The following is an 18325-nucleotide window of genomic DNA, read 5'->3' as shown; positions in this document are numbered from 1 at the left end:
CAGGCTTGGGACTGATTGTTCCGCACAGGTCTTCCCAGTCAGAGAGCGATGGTGAACGCGCGCCACTATAGCCACGGACCAGATCAAAGATGTATAGGCTGTACCTGAAAGAATTCATCAGTCCTACGTTCACGGAATGGTGTATGCAAAGTCAAGGGAAGCAGCCAAACAGGGGGTGAAATGCAAAGGATCGGTTTTCTCACTTATACTTCTTCAACAGGGTATTGCACGGTTCGAAGTGGGCCTGGGCCGACGAGGATAGTCTGCCGCCTGAGCCTCATGTTGGACTTCTCTGGCCGCGACTGATTCGTCGTGGTCAGTCTCGGGTGACAACGTCTTGAAGCGGTCGTATAGCTTAAGCAGGCGGTCGTGCGGCGTCAACGGTCGTGTCTTTGGAACTCCCCAGGACCAAGGCAAGAGCATGGAAAGCGGAACACGCGGTGGCGCCTCAACAGGTATTCTTCGCTAGAGAAGACGATTGACAGCGCTCGGAAAATGGTTGATCGTACCACCGACGGGGAGCATCCTGACATACCGCAGACCGCTGACTGGAAACGCGTGCACGAAGGGCGGTGACATCCCACATGAAAATTGCCCGACCATGCACAGCACTGCGTCAGGAAGTCATTATAAGCTCAAAAGACGGCAGGTCGAGCCACTCCAGGCATAGGGTCCTGCATTGCGGCGGTCGTGAACATGGTCTTCCCAGATGCACTTGATGAGGGCATCGTAGCCAATCTCGAGGAGAGCCATGTGGGTATGGCTGGTTTCTCCCTCTCTGTTGGCGGCGGCTTGGGTGGTTTGGTTATTTTGTCCAGACATCTAATGGTGGTCAACATGAGGATTCAGGATTCCGAAAGTTGTCAGTCTGGGCATGTGTGTAGGGGAAGAGTAATGGGTTCAGGGGTGACAGGAGGCTTTCAACGAACTCGCAATGAGGAAGTGCCACTTACATATAGAAGTAGCAAGACACACAAGAAAAGATTGACGTCGTCGAAGCCGGTGGAGAAGCTCTCGTAAACACAGGATCAGAAACCGCGCGCAAATTTCAGGCAGGAGCGTCGCCGTATTTGGAATGACGATTGATGCTGTCAGCCATGACTCCGCGGAGCTTCCAGAGTTGGGCGGCGAGACGTGTCGTGCAATATACTATCCGGTGTCTTTCGGGTATACAAGGGCAACAAGGCTGTGCATGGGATACGCAGCAGAAGATGGGAGGCTTCAGTGAAGACAGCGCAATTTCCTTTTGGAGTGGATAGATCCAATACAAAACAACCAGGCTGAGTCCATGGGAAGGCTGGAATCCCACGGTGATCTTGTGAGACGTATTGGGAGGCTCTCCTCTGTAACAACGTCGTCTGCGGTAATGTCCGGGAGCTGAATGAAGTTGCCGTTCACCCATGCGGATCGAGCATGCTCGTCGACGTCAGAGCTGCCGGCGTTGCTAATGCTGGCGGCAAGGCCAAGCAGGTTTTCCCCCGCCACCGAACAGCTTCTCGACCATTTTTGCACGGTATAACAGGGCAGCAGGTCGTTGCCATTCATCAAGCCAGTATTCAATGATTTGCCTCTCAGGAGTGATTGTTCGTTGAACCAAGACCTCGTCTCCGAGCGGTTTTGGGAAGTGGCGATTGCATCGTTCAATCCTGTGTTAACTTTTCAGCGTTTTTACTCCTTGTCGAGGCAAATGGGGCAGAGCAAGGCTTCAAGACTTACATTTACGAAGCACAACGGCGAAAGACAATGAAGATTTTGGAGAAGAAACAATTCTCGAGGAAGACTTTGAAGGTCTTCGCATTGGAACCACATCATCGTTGCGGATGAGGGCACAGAGCTACTCGGGGAGCATCTATTGACTTGGAATGCCGCGGACGAGATTGAGTAGCGGTTGTATACAAACGTGATGCGAAGAGGACCCGACGTTCACCGAGATCAGGAAGCGTGGAGGATTCTTCCTTCTCCTCCCAATGGCAGGGCGCGAGAAAACCAAAGGGTTCCGGAGGAAGGAGACGGCAACAGACACCACCAGATATGGTCAAGTGGATAGGTCCTGTTGTGAGGCGAAAAGCTATACATCGACGAAGGCCCTACAATATACATCGTCAGTCCATGCCTAAAATCCAGGCGCAGGAATGCCAGTGCACTCACCCAAGGACGAAATTGGTGAATCTTTCGGCATATTCGGGGCACTTCTCTTCTGCTAGTGCTTGGGATCTCGCGTCGGACGGTCGGTTGGATGGCTTGAAATGCAAGCAAAGCAGGCTTTTGAGACGAGAGGGCTTGTATATAAACCAGAGTCCAGGAAAGAATCGCGAGAGATGTGGCCATTTTTTCTTGCTGCTCAACTCATCCTCTCCTGGGAGGAATGTTAAAGAAGCGTAGAAGCTGCCAGGAGCGGCCGACGGATACCTGCAATTGGTCGGTAAGTTTTGGAACCGACCGTGTTGTGTCGGAGACCTGATCAAGGCGGCAGAGCAGAGAGTGTACTACGATCGTTTCATCAGCAAAGGGCCAAAAAGCACAAAGAACCTGACCCGCTCACCCTTCCCAGTGTACCTGGTTGCGCTGAGCATTCCGCATTGGCCCCCAACGTTGCAAGTTTCATCCACCATTCAGGGATGATGAAGAAAAAAGACTCCACAGTTCTCAATCTCGTGGCCCTGTTGCAGAAAATGCATGCGAGATGGAGAGGCTGAAGCAAGAAAGAAAGCCGTATATAACGCCAGCAACACAATGACAGGCGCGAAGAGTCCGGATCCGGAAGTGTTGCCTGACAAGGGCAGTGGGTGGTGGAGGAGTGGGAAGTCAAGCGTTTGCGCAGACCACAAGACGCACTGAATGCTCGTCTTACGTTTCGTCTCGTCTGCCGCTTTGGCTTCTCTTTCGCGTCGAGTTTCGAAGGTGCAAGAGCGTCGGCGATGGACAAGGAACGGACGGTTGAACGAGGCATTGTGTCAGGCACGTAGACTTTGTTCTGACGCAGATTGCCATGAGCCACGCCGAGTGCTCGAGGCGAGGGTCCCCATCATCTTCGTCTTCATCCTCATCCGGCGGCAGTGTGAACATGTCCCTGATTTGGTGAGTTGACAGCAATGCGAGAGTGAACTCTCCAATCATTCTGGTCGCAATAAACTCCCGTGTCCAGAGAAAGTCTGCTTGCGACAAGACAGGTTTTTTCAGAGGCTCTTTCTTTTGCGACCGTGCGTCCATTGGAGTTTGTGGATGAGCCAGAAAACCCAGTCGTGCGGGATAGCACGGATCAGGACACTTGGCACGTCTTGGAAAGGACTGGAAGCAATCGACACACCCATTTGCTTGCGGGTCCGGCCTGTCGTTAAACAGGGAGAACTGGGTCGTCACGTCGACATGGCAGGGCGGGTGGTCGTCGTATATACAGGTACCAGCACAAAGGCCGGCGCGAAAATCTTGTTGCGGTGCATCGCCAGAAGGGAGAGCCGTGAAAGGGTAAATGGCTTCCCGGAGAAGCAGAAAATACCACACTCTTGGTCTTCGAGCTCCAAAGTCAGTAAATGACAGCAGTCGACAGCCAGCTCCTTTAGGGCACTATTCAAGGTCGTCTGAGGAAGCGAAGGCCCTACAACAGTCTCATCAGCCAGATTCACGAAAGTCGTCAAAGGTTGCTAGCTTACCACCATGCAAAAGGCATTCCAGATTCTCACGTCAAGCGGATGGAAGCAAACAGCGCCGCAAATGGGGTTGGAGGACTGCCGAGATCGCAGCCTGGGTTTTCGTTGAGGCGATCTCTCCCAAAGCACTGCCTCGTCCCGAAATGATCGCTTTCCGACTCAGTGAAGCCGGTGGCTTCTGGATGTTGAGAACTCCAAAGCTTGTCTGCCGCACTGAGAGTGACGAAGAAGCCAGGACAACCAAGGGCACGAGTGTTCTGCCATGTCCGTCTCGGAAACAAGCGAGAAGCAGACGTCGTATTTACCATTGACGGAGGCGCAGGAATAGCGCGTATCGGAACCATAGAAGGACCAGTTGGTCGACCAGTTTGTCGAGCTTTTGCTTCTTGAGCTCCAAAGACACCAAGGAAAGAAATGTCTTTGGCTGTGGTACCGCCACTAGTCGTGTGGCCAATGCTTTGCGCGTCAAAAATCAACCAGCTTTGTTGGGGAAAGCGGGGACAGATCCAGAACAAAACAGAGCCCGAGGTTTGTCAATTCGCGGTTGTCCTTGACGGCCATCTCTTTCAGCCTGTGCATCATGGTGTTGTACGTGGATTCGGTGCTCCTCTCATGTGTCCCTGGGGCAGTTGGCGATCCTTCAAAGCGTCCAGTGAAGATCCCTGTTCACTGCGTCTGGCATGATCGAGATTTGCCACGTAAAGGTCCTCACCACCAAGGTCTTCGACTGTCTGCATCTGCCAAATTGCCGGTCTACACCACGTGCCGTCCAAAGCGCTCACGATTACTGCCCGAGCATTGCCCCAGTCCAAGCCATGAAGGATGTCAAGAACCGGTTGGCAAGTGCTGCATCCGCTCCCATCACAAACAGAAATCACGGGTGTCCATACCATGTGTCGTACGCACATTACGAGCCCGCATGGACAGTGAGAGGGTCCTTCTGCTGTTGTCAAAAAGGGAATCGACGAGGAAGGAGGCCGAATTGCGACGTAGAGCGGACGGCAGGCTACAGGCGAAGAATGGTGTGGCAGGATCGACAGAGGCTGGCTGTCAAGTGTTTTCATGACAGGCCAGGGCAGAGCAATCTGTGCGGACAATTTAGCACCATTTTTCCAAGCAAAATGCCGCCAATAGAACGTACATATACTTCAAATATACCGGCAAGCCACACGACTAGACCAGTGTTCGCAGACTCAAATGGCTCATCGCAAGGCGTCAGGTCCTCCAGATGGTTGTCAAAATTCCCGCGAATGATGGTGGTATAACTTTCATCCTCCGAGACCAGGAGAATGTCGACGTTGTCCTCAGCAACTTGGTGGCGTTGGTCCCCTCCACCAATGCTGATTTTTTTCCTCGTCGTATGCCCGATTGACCAGAACGTGGATGTCCAAGAAGGGAACAGCGCCACAAATGCATGGGAACTGGGAGAGATCTCAGTGACAAAACGAGAGACAGCCGAACGACGCCGAGCGCCGAAGTCCCAAGGTTTCATTCTCTCAGAACGATCGATTGAGGCTTACCATCGACGAGTAGACGCGGTCATGGATGTGTCCGCGATGCCGTCTGGTCTTTCTGCGTGTTAGCGTTGTTTCTCAAGCAACAAGGTCAAGAAACGTACGTATACGTGAGCAACAAAAAGGTACGCCCAAGACCGAAAATGACGGCTGAAATCTCATGCCGAAGCAGAGCCAAGAGCCGCGCTTTGGGCTGGCATGCTGCTCAGCACCGTCTTGCGTCTCTTCCTCATAGCAGCCCCAAGGACGCTGACTGAAAGTCTCAGAGCCACAGAGACGACCAGAATAAATATTCTGTAATCGTTGCTGGCCGGAGATGCCGGACCGGAAGGTTCTTGGACCGTAAACGGTCAGGAGTCAGGTTGTTTTGAACGAATCTACTCGTTCAAATCAGCGCTGTCTTTGGAGCAAGACTGCGAACCCACTCACATATACCGCGATCGCGATGGCAACGAAGAGAAGCCAATGCGCCATTGTGATGTGCTTGAATAGCCATGTGGGCGGCAACGACAGAGGTTGCAGGGTGGAAGGCCCATAGAGAACATACGGCTTTGGAGCCTTGCCATTGTGGATGAATCTACTTAGTTGAATCAGCATTCGTTCTAGAAAGACTGCCAGTAGACTTACATGTACCACAAGCAGAATCCAGCTACTATCTTTTGCCACTCCACCGACCCACGCCAAAGGGTCAAGGAAGTACTCTCTGTCTGCTCTCATCGCAAAAAGGGGAGAGCTCAGGGGGCAAATGAACAGCTGCGGCATGCTTGCGCAAGGGCGAGGAGCCATTCTGTTGTTGTAATTCATGAAAGCTCTGGGCGGCGGGCAAAGTCGAACTATCACAATAGGCTTCGGGTTTGATCGGCCAATCTACCCGGTCAAATCAGCAATGTCTCTTGAGCAAAATCAAGATTCTACTCACATATACCACAGCCACAACCTACCGATTCGTGTGAAACAAGCCCAGCGCTCCGGCATGCCAGCCCTGCGGCCGAATGCTCCTTCAAGCATAGACGACGCCTTGTCCAGTTTGAGGTTCTGGCTTGTCGACGCTTTTGCTTTTGCTCTCAACGTGTCGTCGCCTTGCCAAAAGGAGGCATATCATTCAGCAGGCAGACGAAAAACTGCGATATGTCTGCGCAAGGGCGAAGCACCATCCTGTTGTTGTCGTTCCTGAAGGAGGGAGGCAATACAGCTCTTGTTGACGGCGAATAACGAATTGCCACATTCGAGATTGTGATTGACCTTTGGAACCTGCTCGCTCAAATCAGCAATGTCTCTCGACCAACACTGTAGGAGATGAACGAACATATACAGCCGCGAAGCCACCACACACGGGCGTAGTCTTTGATGACGATGCAGGCGAGGGCGCGTATTGTCGCCCTCCAGCTTTCGAACTCCAGTCGCTTGGGTTTGCGACGCAGAAGAGGAGGGGCGGCCAACAGAAAGCTGCAAACTACATCCGAGAACACTGAGCGCAATGCCAGCGCGCTTTGAGATCTTCGCAGCACCATCAACATCATCAGCATCATTCTTTCGTCAAAAATCGCGAGCGTACTCACATATACCACCAGCACGACACCATGCTATGCCCTGCCATGAGACTCCTCCATCCAGCTGTGGTACCGGGATCGACTCTCCTCGTGCCTTGGGAAAACGACGCGCCCTTGAGCTCGAGTCGCAATTGGACAGGAGGACGGAAAGTGTAATGGCGCCGTGGTCTAGGAGGCAACCAAAAAGCCGCAAAAAAGTCACAGACTTCAAGGCGAAGTGTGCAAAGAGCCGGCGCGCTTTAAAATCTTCGCAGCACCATCAACATCATCAGCATCATTCTTTCGTCAAAAGTCGCGAGCGTACTCACATATACCACCAGCACAACGCCGTGCCATACCCTGCCATGAGGCTCCTCCATCCAGCTGCGGTACCGGGATCGACTTTCCTCATGGCTTTCGCTGCCTCTGACGGTCCGCGCAGACGTCTCCGACCAGCCCCCGCTTGTGTCCAAAGGTAGGACAGCGTAGCCGCGCGCAGCCATCGCGGCGTGGTCGAGGAAGCATACAAAAAGCGGCAGACAACATCGCAGACCTCGAGGCGAAGTGCGCGAAGAAATCTGGACAGCCCGTCAGCATCATACTTTCGTCAAAAATCGCGAGCGTACTCACGTATACCACCAGCCAGCCCAACCTCTTCATCCATCCGGACGTGATAGCCGGGATCATGCGGTACCGTTCCACAGCCCGCAGCGCGCAGCGAGAGACACGACATCGCCATCTTCTTCTCCGCCGCCTCGCTCCGCTCTGCTTGGACTTGCTCTTTGTTGCTTCGCCGACCAAAGCCAAGGGAAGAGAAAGGTCGGAGCGAAAAGCCTCGAGTGAGTGCGCGTTGGGAGACCGAGGTAGACAAGGCAGACAACAGGAGGCAGCGGGCTGCGGTGGTTGTATACCTGTCCGTCCGTCGGTCTGCGTGTCCTCATCGAGCACGAAGCTGCTCTGTCCGAGCCCAAGCACCCGCACCGCACGGCAGTGCCAGGGTGTCGTTGTGGCACGCCGGTGCATCCGTCTCCGGGTAGAACGAGTAGGAGGCGCGGCGTAGGCTGGGAGGACGAGACGACGAAGCCAGGGCAGGGCGCATGAGACTGCGGGCGGCGTAGGGAGGGGATAGAGGTAGGTAGGTATATACACCAATACTAAAAACGTCGAGGATGAGGAGCAGGAGAAAGAGGCAGGTGAGAAATATACGCAAGAGAGAAAGACAACCACGCGCCGCAGCAGAGCAGCGCTGCTGGAAGACCGATAGATAGATATACAGACAGACAGACAGACAGACAGGTGTATATACGTCTTTTTCGCTCTCTTCCTATTCCTCTTGCTCTCGCTCGGCGCGCGCTTTCGCGTTCTTTCTTCCATCACGGCTGCATGTTGATTGCTGCTTGCCGCAAGGCCCACAACCAAACCACTGCATGTCAAAAAACTGAGCTGGCAGAACAAAGCAGCAAACCAGTAGCGCAGCAGAACAAAACAGCAAAGCAAACAACGCCCTCCCTCCGCATACGCACATGCAGCTTGACGACCACCCGATCTGCATGCATGCATGCATGCACGCACGCTCGCACAGCTGGGAAACTGGGAAACAGCAAGCACGCGCGGGGGCCTGCCTGGATGGAGGAAGTTTGCGTGCGGCGGCGCCAAGAGAGAGAGAGCCATACTGCATGTGCAGGCGAAAGACGAAATGAAGCGGCCAGGAAGGCTAGTACGAGAGCTTGGAGCGCATCGACGCGGCAGAGAAAGTAGGGTCTTGTTTGTTGCAACGGATGACATCTTTAGATTCTCATGTGTCTGTCTGCTCGTCTGCTCTCCCCGCATCAACCACCACCACCACCACTTACCTAGATATCTCAGGGATAGCAATCAAAGGAGATACATGTGCCAAGAATATTCCTCGCCATAGCCAACTCTACCACAACTCAAAGAAAGCAAGAAAAGAGAAGAGAGAAAACGCTTCCACGGCAAAGACGCTCACGCTAGCAAACAAAAGAAAGGCAAAAGATGATGACCTGATGATGTGATGTGATGACCTGATGACGATGATAGAGACAACAATGCCGAACCGTAGCTGTAGCAGTCAAAGAGAAAGAGAAAAAGGAGAAGGTGTATATGTAGGCCGACAGCGGCGGCAGCACCGCTCGGCTCGGCTCGCTCAAAATCCAGCACCCGTACGCCTTAAATAGCAAACGCAAAAGGAAAGGTGTGTGAAGCGAAGGCAGTAAGAGGTGGAAATCACCGCACCACCCTGCGCCCGCCAAACAGCGTCAAGCTGAGACTCGTGTCATTGCCCGCGGCCGCGCTCGAGGACGCGCCAGGACCCGCTGCGCCGCCACCGCCGCCAACAGACGTGTCGGGCAAAATCTCCCAGCGGCGCAGGTGGAATGGGACGGGTTTGGTGTACTCGACAGCCGCATTGGCGGAGGCCTGCGCCGACGAGGCAGATGGGGCGGCGGCCGGCGTGCTCGAGGCGACGGGTGACGCGGCGCCGCCACCGACGGCGAAGCCGACGCTGCCGCCCTGCCCGGGCATGCCGGGGAAGGAGTGCAGACGTTGGTGCTGGTGGGCGTACGGCGGGTAGGGTTGGTGGTGGTGCCGCGCCTGCCAAAAGCCCTGTTGCTGGTGCGCGTGCTGCGGTTGGTATTGGGGGATTGGCGTGTGCGGGTACCCTGGGTGCTGAGCCAACAGTCCGCCACGCGCTTGATGTTGGGGCGTCGGCTGGGCGGGAGCCGGGGTCGTGGTGTTGGTTTGATTTGCGCCGTGGACTGGCGTGACGAGGCCGAGCCATGCCATGTCGTTGCTTTTGTCCGTCCGGCCCAGGAGCCAGGCGATGCGAGCGTCACCACTGGGCCGCTGCGACTCCATTTTGCAGAGCTGATTCCGCGCTTCCTCGGGGAGGTCATCCGACAGCATCGCAGCCACGTCGAGGGCATACTCTGTAGTTGCTTGGAAGGGCCGCAGCTCGGAGTTGAGGAGGTATGATCGCAGTATCCAGATTAGAGAGGCTTGGTGGGACGTGTTGGGTTTGCTGGGGTGGGGCTGATGCTGAGGAGAGGCCGTGGATGAAGTGGATGGTGAGGAAGATGAAGGTGTTTTGTGGACAATGATGAGATGTAGAAGAGCCTGGATCCATGGACAGAGTGCATCAGATGGGAGTGGTTTTGGGTTCTGCGACAACACTTCGAGTAGCCAGCGTAGTCGCTCCAAGATGGCGCCAATAGTCTGGCCCTGATGTCTGTCTTCGATACTCCAAGAGGTGAGGTTGATGACGGACAAGTACCGTTGCAACATCTTGTGAGACTCTTGTACATCTTGCAGGCATGGTTCCAACTCTTCTCCCTGGCGATGCTTGGCGATCTTGGTCAGGGCGGATAAAATGTGGGACTCGGCGTACTCTCGAATCTGCAATTGTTAGCATGAACCAAGACCAGGGCTAATGTCTTACCTTTCTCGTCATCTCCACATCCAGTCCGGTCAGCAAATCAGACCAGACAGACTTGTCCGACTCGACAGACTCTTTGATGGCGGCAATGATGGCATCTGCTACACCAACCTCGCCCTCTTCGTCAGACTCGGTGTGAATCTTGAACAAAAGCTGTAGTTCAAGTTGACAAAATGGTACAGAAAGATCATCTGCAGCGTTGACGAGCGTGCTGGCTTCCTCATCAGCGTCGAGAGTCGAGAGACGTAGTGCATTGTTGGGATCCATCATCAAGTCAAGCGTCTCTTTGATGACCTTGGTCCGTTTTTCGTCGAGCGGCGAAGCGTCAGTACCCACTGGCGGACTGATGCCCATGATGACGCAAAATTCTTGGGGTGTTCGAGGCGCGTGGTAGCGGAGAACCTGCAACAGGCGCTGGCTATGCAGCAAGGCATCGAGGCGGGCAGACTGACCCCGGCGCGTCTGATCTGTGCAGAGATCGATCGCCTGGCGTACCAGTTGCAGCGCCGTGCCTTGCTGGCTATGACAAAGCTTTTCCTGCTCAAGTCTGTAGCGGTAAACCTCTTGAACAAGGCCGAATCCCTTGAGTCCGTCCATGGGCAGAATGGCATCGAGGAGGCGGAGAGAGGCCTCGGCAGCCAACGACGCATCCGACTTTTTGAGGACCGTAATGGTGCGCTCCGAGAATTGGATGAAATTCTCCAACGACAGCGAGCCTGATCCCACAGCAGATGGAAGCATTTGACCAAGCAGCTGGTCTTTGTTTCCAATGAGGAGGCTTGAGATGGTGTCGGACATGTGTCGGTCAAACGTTTTTTCGTCGAACGCTTTGAGGCGCTGAAACCACTGCCCAAACTTGCTGTTTGTGCCCTTTTCCTTGCCAATCTGCTCTTCGATGCGCGTGACGACCTTGGCAAAAACACGGGCTACCATGTTTTCGTCCATGCTGGTGCCGCTCGCCAGGATCCGGTCGATTTCCTCGTCAAAGTACATTCTGGAACCGGTGTCGGCCATGTTGTCCGACGCAGGGGAACATGCAGCGACGGCGGACTTTTGGTCGAGCCTAGTCAGGTCAGATGTCAGCTGCAAGACCAAGTTGGCATCTCGCTGGAGACGGCAACACAAGTCTGCCAGAGCGAGGAGAAAAGCTCGGTCGAGTGGCTTTTCAAGCCTCAGTTTGACATAGTGCTCGGCGAGCTTGTTGTAGAGAGGAAGGAGAGCGCCAATGGCGGCAAAGGCGGCGTGGTGGTAGTTGAGCGTGTCTGCAACTGCGGCATATATCATGGTGTCGGTAGAATCCAGTGCGAGCTGCAGGACATCGGCAAGAATGGCAAAATCTTCGAGTTGCTCCAAGACATCTCTAACCGTGTAAAACCGGGACGGTGTGAGGACAAAATCGTCGCGCATCCCGTCATCCAACTCGAACGCTGCAGGATCGAGAAGGAAGATTAATTCTTGGCGTAACCAATGGCTGATTTCGAATCGCACACTGGTGCTGAGGTGATGGAAGGAAGTGTCAAAAGACATGGTCTCTCCGTCTTTCATGGTAAAGATGGTCTTCAACTCGGCGAGAATGTCATCCACATGGTCGTTGGAATCTTCTATCGGCGTACTTGTCAGGATTGTTTCTCGTAAATTGAGCACATGCTCGGGGAGGTCGTGAGAGGGAATCTCGGCAATCAAGCGAAAAGGACAGCCGTCGGAATTGTTGAAGAGACTGCCACTAGCGATCAACCATTGAAGATATCTCCCAACCGAAAAGTGATGTGATCGCACAAGCTCTGCCACGAGTCGGAAGAAGTCGCGGTGCTTGATGTCCCGCAGCCGTTGTTTGTCGCCCAGAAACGACAATATGGCGCTGTCGATATCCGCTCCTCTCATTCTCCACTTTCGCAGCAGGCGAGCAGCAACATAGAGACGGTGTTCTCCTTCGCGGTATAGAGAACATGCCCATTGAAGGACGGTAATGGCAAGGCTGTGGCGGTCCGGGACGAGGTCGAGGCACTTGGCGGAAAGATCGTTGATATTCAAGTCCAGTGAAAGTGAGTCGAGGGACGAAATGACTGCCTTTTGAGCAGACGCGTTGCTTTGCGCCCATTTGCTCTTCCAGCCAGTGAGTCTTTCGTTTCTTCGTACGACGTCTCGAGCGGCAGCCTGAAGAGATGGATTGCTGTCGGCTTGTAAGGCGTCGATTATGTGTTGATGCTTCTTCCACGTCTTGGGGATGATTAAGCAGTTGCGGTGCGACGTGACCAGATTGGAGACGTATTGACGGACTTGGTCGACCAAAGTCTGGGCGAATTCGGCAGTGTCATCGGAGGTCATCTTGCAAGTCAGTCGAGTCCAAGCATTACATGAGACACTCACAGCGTCAAGGTGCGAAAGCAACGCCTCGGCAAGCCGCCTACCACGGCGACGAACTGCAACCAAGTCTTGCCAGTATATCCTCATGAGAAGTAACCATATCGGTAGTTTGTCAACCTCGGCGGTCTCGAGAGAAAGTAGGAGCCAGTCGAGAAAGTGATCTTGGTCTAGGAGGCGTTCCGTGTATAGTTGGGTGGAAAGACGAATTCTGTCTCGTTAGCTTGGAATTTCGGGAGGAGAGACACTTACGTGTAGTCCATCTTGTCCCGCCAGCCTTGCTGCCCGCAATTGTTGATTGTTCCCTCGACAAACTGCTCCACGAAGATTGTCCACTCCCGCACCCACTTGAGCTCTCCGCCCATGCCTCCAGGGTTGCTGGCGCCCTTTCTCATCCAAGCGCGCATCTCGTTCGCGCCGACGCACTTGGCAAGCCAAATGGCCCTCGCGATGGGAATATTCTTGCCAAGACACTGTTCCAACAGCAGCTTACCGCGAATCCCGTGGGGAATCCGGCGCTTCGGCGGGAGGGCAGGATTCGCCAAGTCGCGCAGCCATTCCTCCCTCTTGGTGTCTGTGACGGTGATGCGTGGCGGTGGCTTGAAGGTGGAGGCTTCCTTGACGCGTCCAGCCGCCTGGCGCTTCTCGAGAGCCTGGACAAACAGGGACGACAGGGTCTGAAGGGTCGACTTGGTGCGCAATTGCGGGCTGACCAAAGTTTTGGCCGCATTAATGTCGACCTGGCCCTTTCTCTCCTCGAAATAGCCCACCTTGACCACGTCGGCAGTCAAATTGTCTTCCGGGTGGTTTCCATTCCAAGGATAAAAGTCGACAGCTTTGCCACGTATTCGTACAGCTTCGGGGGGAGTCGAGAGAGGGTCTTGGCGGTGGGAGGTCGGCTTCTTCGGAGCAGGCGCCGGCGAGGCTACCCTGAGAGGTGTCGAGGTTCTGGATGGGGCGCGGAAACCTGGTCGCGGAGGAACAGGCAGCGTTCCAGTGGGAGGAATTATGTTTGGACGGTGAGGCGTCGTCTTTCCGAGCCCAGCAATTGATATGTCGGGGGTTTCTTCGAACACGGCCTGGGGCCTGCCGCGAGCGGTGGGCTTGGTGACATCTTGCGCGGCGGACGGGGCGAACCAGGTCGACTCTTCAAGCAGCTGCTTCCTCTCGACGGGTGGTTTGGCGTCGTCGGCTGTCAGGTCGATGATGGTGTCGGGCTGGCGCAAGTTGGCAGCAAAGGCATGAGACTGCGGCGGGACGGGACGTGCTTGGGTCGACGGTCGCTGGAGAGGCCCACCGCCGGTGCGCTGAGCTGTTGACGGGCCAGGACGAGAAGTCATGGCACTCTGGGTCCATGCGTGATCAGGCGTCGGTAGCCATGTTTACAGTGGCAGCGATGAGGGTTGGGGCAGGCAGTCGGCACGAGGGTCGCACATCTGGGCGGTTCCGTTAGTTTGGCGTGGAAGAAGCCGAGAGCGACGTACCGGAGGGTGGCGGGCAATGTGAAGGTGGTGGAGGAGGGGAGAGGTGCGGTCAGGTCAGGTCAAGTCAACCTAAGGTAACGGTGCGAGCGGGTGGTGTGCTCTCTGGGGCCCTGGGCTGTCGGGACCGGCGACGGACTGGACTGGACAGGTTACGGCGGGTTGCTGGCTCGGCTCGGGGCATTAGCCGCGCCAGTCGAAGATGTTGCGAGAATGTCGATATAATTTGGAGAGGTGTAGGGCAATCTGACTGAGCGAAGGACGCTTCTCTCCAGCATGGCCCGGCCTAGTCTGTCATTATCGCAGTCATCTGCGTCCGGTTAGGCTGGTATCCGCAGCGCATCGCATCGCATGTCCGTTCCTAGGGCCCAGGCGCTCATCCTTGCTGGCCCGCTCTCCCGTCGCCGACGCCAAAGCAAACACCACGACGGGACTTCTCCATCACATCACATTGCATCCTCCCGCACCCGCTTCCCCCAGCCGTCGCCGTCACCGTCACCGCTCATCGCCATGGCATCGCAAAAGAAGGACATGCGGAGGGACGACCTCAGTACGTTGGCTCCCTCATCACGTGTCGCCTGCTAATGTCCTCCCCCTCCAGTAATACCCTACAGCCAGGTTGAGGCCAAATCCGATCCAGACTTTTCCGGTGACCATCTTGCGCACACCTTGGCCATGCAGCTGGAGCTGACGTCGAAACAGGCACAATGGCCAGCACGCTGCCAATGGCCGCCGTAAGTAGCTGCAACACCAAGCCCATCTCTAGCTAACGCCCCCAGATATTTACGAGAAACAAGTGAGTCTCGTCATCGCGATCGGGTCGCACTCGATTTGCGCCGTGCTAACTCCAAATCCGAAACCTAGAATGGTTGGCTGGTAAGCTCGTCACCAAGCATCCACCCCATCATCTAACCCCAAGATAAGGACGGCCGTCATCTTTGCCCTCCAGACTTGGCTGGCAGAGACTCCCGAGACCAAGAGCGCCGCCTCGACCCCCAGCATCTTCACGGTTGGCATGTCGTGTGAGTTTGCTGGCCTCCCGCAACCTTGTAGCCATGACTAACGCCCCAACCAGTCATGTCCCTGATTGTTGTGAGTTTTGCGGCTGCAGCAACGCCCGTTTCGAGCTGACGTTATAAGTCGTATTTGCCTCTTTTTCTGCCTCCTCCGCCGGTGCGCGCAGGCGCTGGTTCAGGCACAGAAGCCCCTGCTGCCGCGCCCCCTGCGCAGTGATTGTTTGCTGTACGGCGAGGAAGCGAAGCATGTATAGTCTGACAGTGCGGGTCGGCCAGGATTGGGCAAAGTGGCGGGCTTTTTCGAGTAGTGACAGGGAGTCGAATTCAATTCATGGAATGAGTATCGCAGTAATTCCAGACGGGAACGGCTGGCACGTGCAGGTAGGGCGAACAAAGAGCGAGCGCGGCTGCAAAGATGATGGAGACGAAGGAGAAGACGACAACCGTAGAAAGCATTACCGTGAGCCAGGCCAGCGTCGACCCGAGGCCAGATTGACCTGACGCTCCGTTCGGATGCGCTGCGCTTGCCTTGCCTTGCCACCAGTGGGTGTTGGGTGGTTGAGCCGGTCTGGGCACAGGCCAGAGCCAGAGCCAGGACTCCTGCGGCGGCGGCGCTAAGCGGATTCATATATTTAGCGGAGGCCCACGTCGACCTTCACCACACCAACTCTCTCCACACACACCACCCGCAACACCACCCACGACACACGACCAGCTGTCTGCCTCGCTTCAGCCACACCCTCACCCCGTCTTCTTTCTACACCACACTTAGAAAGAGTCTCCGCAAAAGACAGGTTTATGTCAACTATCGAAAACCTCAGGACCTTCGGTACGCTCAGCCCCGCTTCACTCAACCCACCCCAGCCCCTCGTCAGCCTCGCGCCCGACGTCAACCTCACCTGCCCCGCGCCGACAACACGCGGCGAGGCAAAGTCGTCAGCGCGATGCGACCGCCTCTCACCGACCCTCCCTGACCCCGCTGACTCTTTCCAGACCCCTTCGCCGAGGCCGACGAGGACACAGGCGAGACCAAGCAGTCTCAGAATTACATCCATATCCGTATCCAGCGTATGTCCCCTCCCACCAGCCTCGACGGCCCTCTTGCGTCATGCGCCTCGCGCCCCTTGGACCCTGCCGCTGATACGTGGCACCTGCAGAGCGCAATGGCCGCAAGACCTTGACCACGGTCCAGGGCCTGCCCAAGAAGTTTGACCAGAAGAAGATTCTCAAGGTCATCAAGAAGAAGTTTGCCTGCAATGGCACCATCGTCCACGACTCGGAGATGGGCGAGGTGATCCAGCTCCAGGGTGACCAGCGCAAGGATGTCCAGGAATTCCTCACCGATAAGAAGGAAGGACTGGAGCTTGACGCCAAGACCATCAAGGTCCGTCTGCTTCTCTCGTCTCCGCCGCAACTGCAACTGACAGCGACCCAGGTCCACGGTTTCTAAGCACCCGCCACCGCGCCCCGTCCGCCACCGCGACCGATACAAGACCCGTCACGGCTCGTCGGCACCAGAGAGCCACGAGCAACCCCTTTGCTCTCCCAGCTGTGACCACGTCGCTCGCATCTTCATCCGGCTCCGTAGATTCTGCGATTCGCGCCGGACTGGCGGACACACCGGGCCAAGGACTGCCTCGCAGGGCTTGGGCTAGGGACTGCATGCTTATGAATTCGGCCTTTCTTTCTCTACACCTCTTTTCGGTTCTTGACGACTGGAATGAACGTGTGTGCTCCTGCTTTTTTGCTCTTCTGCTTTTGCGCTCCCTCTTACAGCTAGTCTCCTCGCGCGGCTGGTGTCTCGACTCGCTCCGGCGTCGTCTGACTGAATCAGGGAAATGCTAGCCTGCTTTACGAGTTCACTCTCACAGTCTCTCCTTACAACTTTTTTTTCTTGCCCCGGGCGCTCCAGCGGCCAATTCTCCGGACTTGTGCCGATGGAGCGCCCGCCCTCCCTGCAATCAATCTCGGTTTCCCTCCCTCCAACTCTCTCATTTGTGATGTTTTGCACCGGTGATTCGACTGACTACGGCCGCGAAGCATGCTCTCCTCCGCGCATTTACCGCGCCCGCGCATTAGCCAGCAGCCGTCTGAGTAGCCAGCCAGCCAGCCATCCGCGGTAGAAAAGCGCGCCCAGAGTCTCCCAAGCGCGGGGACCGCGGGGTGAGATGAGGTAAGTGGGGTGTGGTGGGGTGCTGGTGGTGTGCTTGTGCTTACTTTACGAGAAGGCCGACCTACTTTCATCTGACTGTCCGACCCCGGCGCCCGCATACAGCTAGCTACCTAACCATGTGCCGCCCGCCCCCGTCATCCATGCGTTTCGTCCGTCTGCCGTGGGTTGGTGCGGTGTGCTTGCGTCGCGCACGTCGGTCGTGCATGGCCGCCAGACAGACAGACAGATAGGGAGACAGACACACACAATATCCCCGCCCGTCGTTCCGACTTGCCGCCTTCCCCGGCTGTCGTGCATGTCGGCGTGTCGCGCTGTGGTGCGGTCTGACAGACAAGACAGACAGACAGCAGGACTGGACTGGCTGAGCCAACGCAGCAACAGGCTGGACACGGGCGTGGATACAGCTCGGCCACGGACACAAACAACGTGACGAGCGCGTACAATCTTTGCGCCTACCTACCTACGCGGAGAATTTGATGGTGCGCGGGTGCGTGCTGCTGGCTGGCTGCACTCGCTGGCTGGCTGGCTGGATAGGTACCTACCGCTGGAAACACGCTCATTGTCGATGCCTTTGGTCTACGGTACAGCACAGGAGCTGTGCCAAACAGCGTGGCCGTTGAGCAGCGAGGCTTGCTTGCTTGCTTGCTCCCTCGCAGCATACGCACGGCCGCGAAGCTGCGGTACGGATGGCGGATTGCGGTGTCGCTCTTCTTATTTGTCTTGTCTTTGTCTTCGCCTGAGTGTATGCGCACGACGCACAGCATGCGTTGTGGTGTTGTGCGACAGGACCACCAGCGGCGTGCCAGCCAGCCAGCCAGCCTGGCCGGTCTGCACACGTTGTCGCTTTTGCTTGCCTGCCTGCGGTGCGTACGGCACGGCGACCGTCGTAGGTATGTAGAGTTGCTTGCTTGCTTGCTGCGTCCAGTGATTGTCTTCTTGTCCGTGGGAAAGGGAGAAAGAGAGCGTAGTCAGGGGTGCGGCTCCACGGGGTAGGTTTGTCTGCTTGCTCTGCTTGACTGCAGTTTGCGCGCCTTTGCTACAGCTGGTATTTCCCATTCGCAAGCAAGCTTCATCTGACCTCCCACCACCATCATCATCGTAGCTAGTCGCAGTCCAGCGCAGTGTCTCATACTTTCAGTTCTCGCTGTCGATT

General features: G+C 55.8%; 4 protein-coding genes across 4 annotated transcripts; 2 read left to right on the top strand and 2 right to left on the bottom strand.

Moving 5' to 3' along the window:
• Positions 1 to 4175: 4175 nt before the first annotated feature.
• J3D65DRAFT_696696 (uncharacterized protein) lies at positions 4176 to 5947 on the bottom strand (the record flags this gene model as incomplete). Its single annotated transcript, XM_066804032.1, has 6 exons — positions 4176 to 4732; positions 4789 to 5068; positions 5168 to 5219; positions 5266 to 5495; positions 5587 to 5738; positions 5789 to 5947. 6 exons carry the CDS (start codon positions 5945 to 5947, stop codon positions 4226 to 4228), a joined length of 1380 nt encoding a protein of 459 aa, XP_066655444.1. The 3' UTR covers positions 4176 to 4225.
• Positions 5948 to 9420: 3473 nt separating this feature from the next.
• Positions 9421 to 13842, bottom strand: J3D65DRAFT_534927 (uncharacterized protein; the record flags this gene model as incomplete). Its single annotated transcript, XM_066796700.1, has 4 exons — positions 9421 to 10101; positions 10145 to 12466; positions 12503 to 12713; positions 12755 to 13842. Coding segments are annotated over 4 exons (4302 nt in total), but the record flags the coding sequence as incomplete, so codon positions are not given.
• Positions 13843 to 14120: 278 nt separating this feature from the next.
• On the top strand, positions 14121 to 15665 carry J3D65DRAFT_624997 (uncharacterized protein). The gene is made up of 8 exons (XM_066800307.1): positions 14121 to 14533; positions 14585 to 14632; positions 14686 to 14717; positions 14763 to 14779; positions 14848 to 14859; positions 14908 to 15005; positions 15059 to 15075; positions 15124 to 15665. Exons 1-8 carry the CDS (start codon positions 14335 to 14337, stop codon positions 15214 to 15216), a joined length of 516 nt encoding a protein of 171 aa, XP_066655442.1. The 5' UTR covers positions 14121 to 14334; the 3' UTR covers positions 15217 to 15665.
• Positions 15666 to 15991: 326 nt separating this feature from the next.
• Positions 15992 to 16449, top strand: J3D65DRAFT_553643 (putative translation initiation factor SUI1; the record flags this gene model as incomplete). Its single annotated transcript, XM_066797144.1, has 2 exons — positions 15992 to 16067; positions 16157 to 16449. Coding segments are annotated over 2 exons (369 nt in total), but the record flags the coding sequence as incomplete, so codon positions are not given.
• Positions 16450 to 18325: the final 1876 nt, after the last annotated feature.

Source organism: Phyllosticta citribraziliensis, assembly GCF_038025025.1.
Source record: "Phyllosticta citribraziliensis strain CPC 17464 chromosome Unknown J3D65scaffold_6, whole genome shotgun sequence".
Classification (NCBI taxonomy): domain Eukaryota; kingdom Fungi; phylum Ascomycota; class Dothideomycetes; order Botryosphaeriales; family Phyllostictaceae; genus Phyllosticta; species Phyllosticta citribraziliensis.
Note: the sequence above shows the minus strand (reverse complement) of the source record. Positions and strands in the feature narration are given on the sequence as shown.